At 46.2% G+C, this 1,783-nt stretch overlaps 1 protein-coding gene across 1 annotated transcript in view; it reads left to right on the forward strand.

Annotated features, from left to right (window-relative positions):
- The window catches only part of LOC138863361 (pro-epidermal growth factor-like), a gene marked incomplete in the record, with an annotated part of 3,621 nt that overhangs the window by 161 nt on the left and 1,677 nt on the right, over positions 1 to 1,783 (forward strand). The window contains 1 exon segment of the mRNA XM_070127575.1: positions 758 to 897. Coding sequence (XP_069983676.1) covers positions 762 to 897 — 136 coding nt within the window.

The raw sequence follows: 1,783 nt of genomic DNA on the forward strand, positions 1-1,783 counted from the left end.
GATAGATAGGAAATGTATATGCATCGTATATACACATATATGGTATCTATCTGTGTTTGTATGTAAATGTATCTTTCTTTCTCTCTCTCTGTCTGTTTGTATATATATATATATATATATATATATATATATATATATATATATATATATATATATATATATATATTATACATCACAGTTATGTCAATGCGTTATGTCAATGCATTTTTGGTTTCAAGAATTATCCGTTATTGTTGTGTTAATTAATTCTGTAGCAGCTAATCATTTTAATTCCAAATCAGTTGTAAATAATAATAATAATATTAATAATAATAATAATAAATGAATATATATATATATATATATATATATATATATATATATATATATATATATATATATATATATATATATATATATATATATACAGATAGAGATATTGATAAGTAGTTAGACATAGATAAATCAATATAGGTAGATAAATCAATATAGGTAGATAAATCAATATAGATAAATAAATAGACATATAGATAAATACACATTGGTAGCTAATATATAATCCGATAAATAGACATGTATATATTGGCAGACACACACTTACATACATATTAAATTCTGTATACACACATTTACGTACAAGGAATGCAGTACACAGTCACTTGTTTATACCATAACCCAGACCCTAACACGCACATAAAACTTTTAAAATTTGTTTTTACGAGCGCGTTCACAGTTCCTTGTACAGTGACCTCCCCTCCCCCTCCCCTCTCCCCCCCAGCGCCATGAAGGTCACCCTTGTGCAGGTTCTCGCTGTGACCTTGACCCTGCCTGGAGCGTCTCCGGACTGCGACCCCATCCCTGCCTGCTGCCCTCTCAACGATGCGGTACTGGCTGAGCTGAAGCGGTCGCAGGAGCAGTGTTTCGGTGAGGGAAGGGGTGAGGGTAGGGGTGTGTGTGCGGGGAGTGAAGCGGTCGCAGGAGCAGTGTTTCGGTGAGGGAAGGGGTGAGGGTTGGGGTGTGTGTGGCGGGCTGAGGGTTGAGGTGAGGGGAGGGGTGTGTGTGGGGGGGTGTGGGAGGCAGGAGGGTAGGGTGTGTTTGGGGGGGTTGAGGGTAGGGGGTGTGTGGAGGGTGAGGGTTGGGGTGTGTGGTGGGGTGAGGGTGAGGGGTGTGAGTGTAGAATGTGTGGGTAGGAATTGGAATGGGTGAGGGTAGGGGTGTGTTTGTGGGGGTGGGGGTGAGGGTAGGGTGGATGTGTGGGTGTGGGGGGGTGTGTGTGGGGATGAGGGTAGGGAGTGGGTAGGGGTGTGGGGGGTGAGGGTAGAGGTGTAGGGTGGGAGGGGAGTGAGGTTTGGGGTGAGGGTAGGGGTGTGTGTGTGGGGGGGGAGGGCTGGCGTGAGGCTAGGGTTGTGGGGTGGCTGTGTAGTTAGGGTGAGGGGTTGGGAAGGTGTGAGGGTAGGGGTGTGGGTAGGGTGAGGGTTTGGGAAGGTGAGGCTAGGGGTAAAGGTAGGGGTGAGTAGGCAGGTAAAAGGGGGAAGAGTGTAGGGTGAGGAATTGGGAGGTAGAGGTAAGATGAGGGTTTGGGAAAGTGTGAGGGTAAGGTGAGGGTAGGATGAGGGTTGGTGTGTGGGGGGTGAGGGTTGGGGTGTGTGGGTGAGGGTGAGGATGGGGTGTGTGTGTGGGGTGAGGGTAGGGGTGAGGGTGAGGTTAAAGGGCGATGGGCTGTGTGAGGGAGGAAGGGGAGTTTAGTGGGAGGGGGTGAGGGGATGGGTGGGAGGTTAGGAGGAGGGTGTGGGATGGGTTTAAG

This window comes from Penaeus vannamei, chromosome 11, assembly GCF_042767895.1.
Source record: "Penaeus vannamei isolate JL-2024 chromosome 11, ASM4276789v1, whole genome shotgun sequence".
NCBI lineage: Eukaryota > Metazoa > Arthropoda > Malacostraca > Decapoda > Penaeidae > Penaeus > Penaeus vannamei.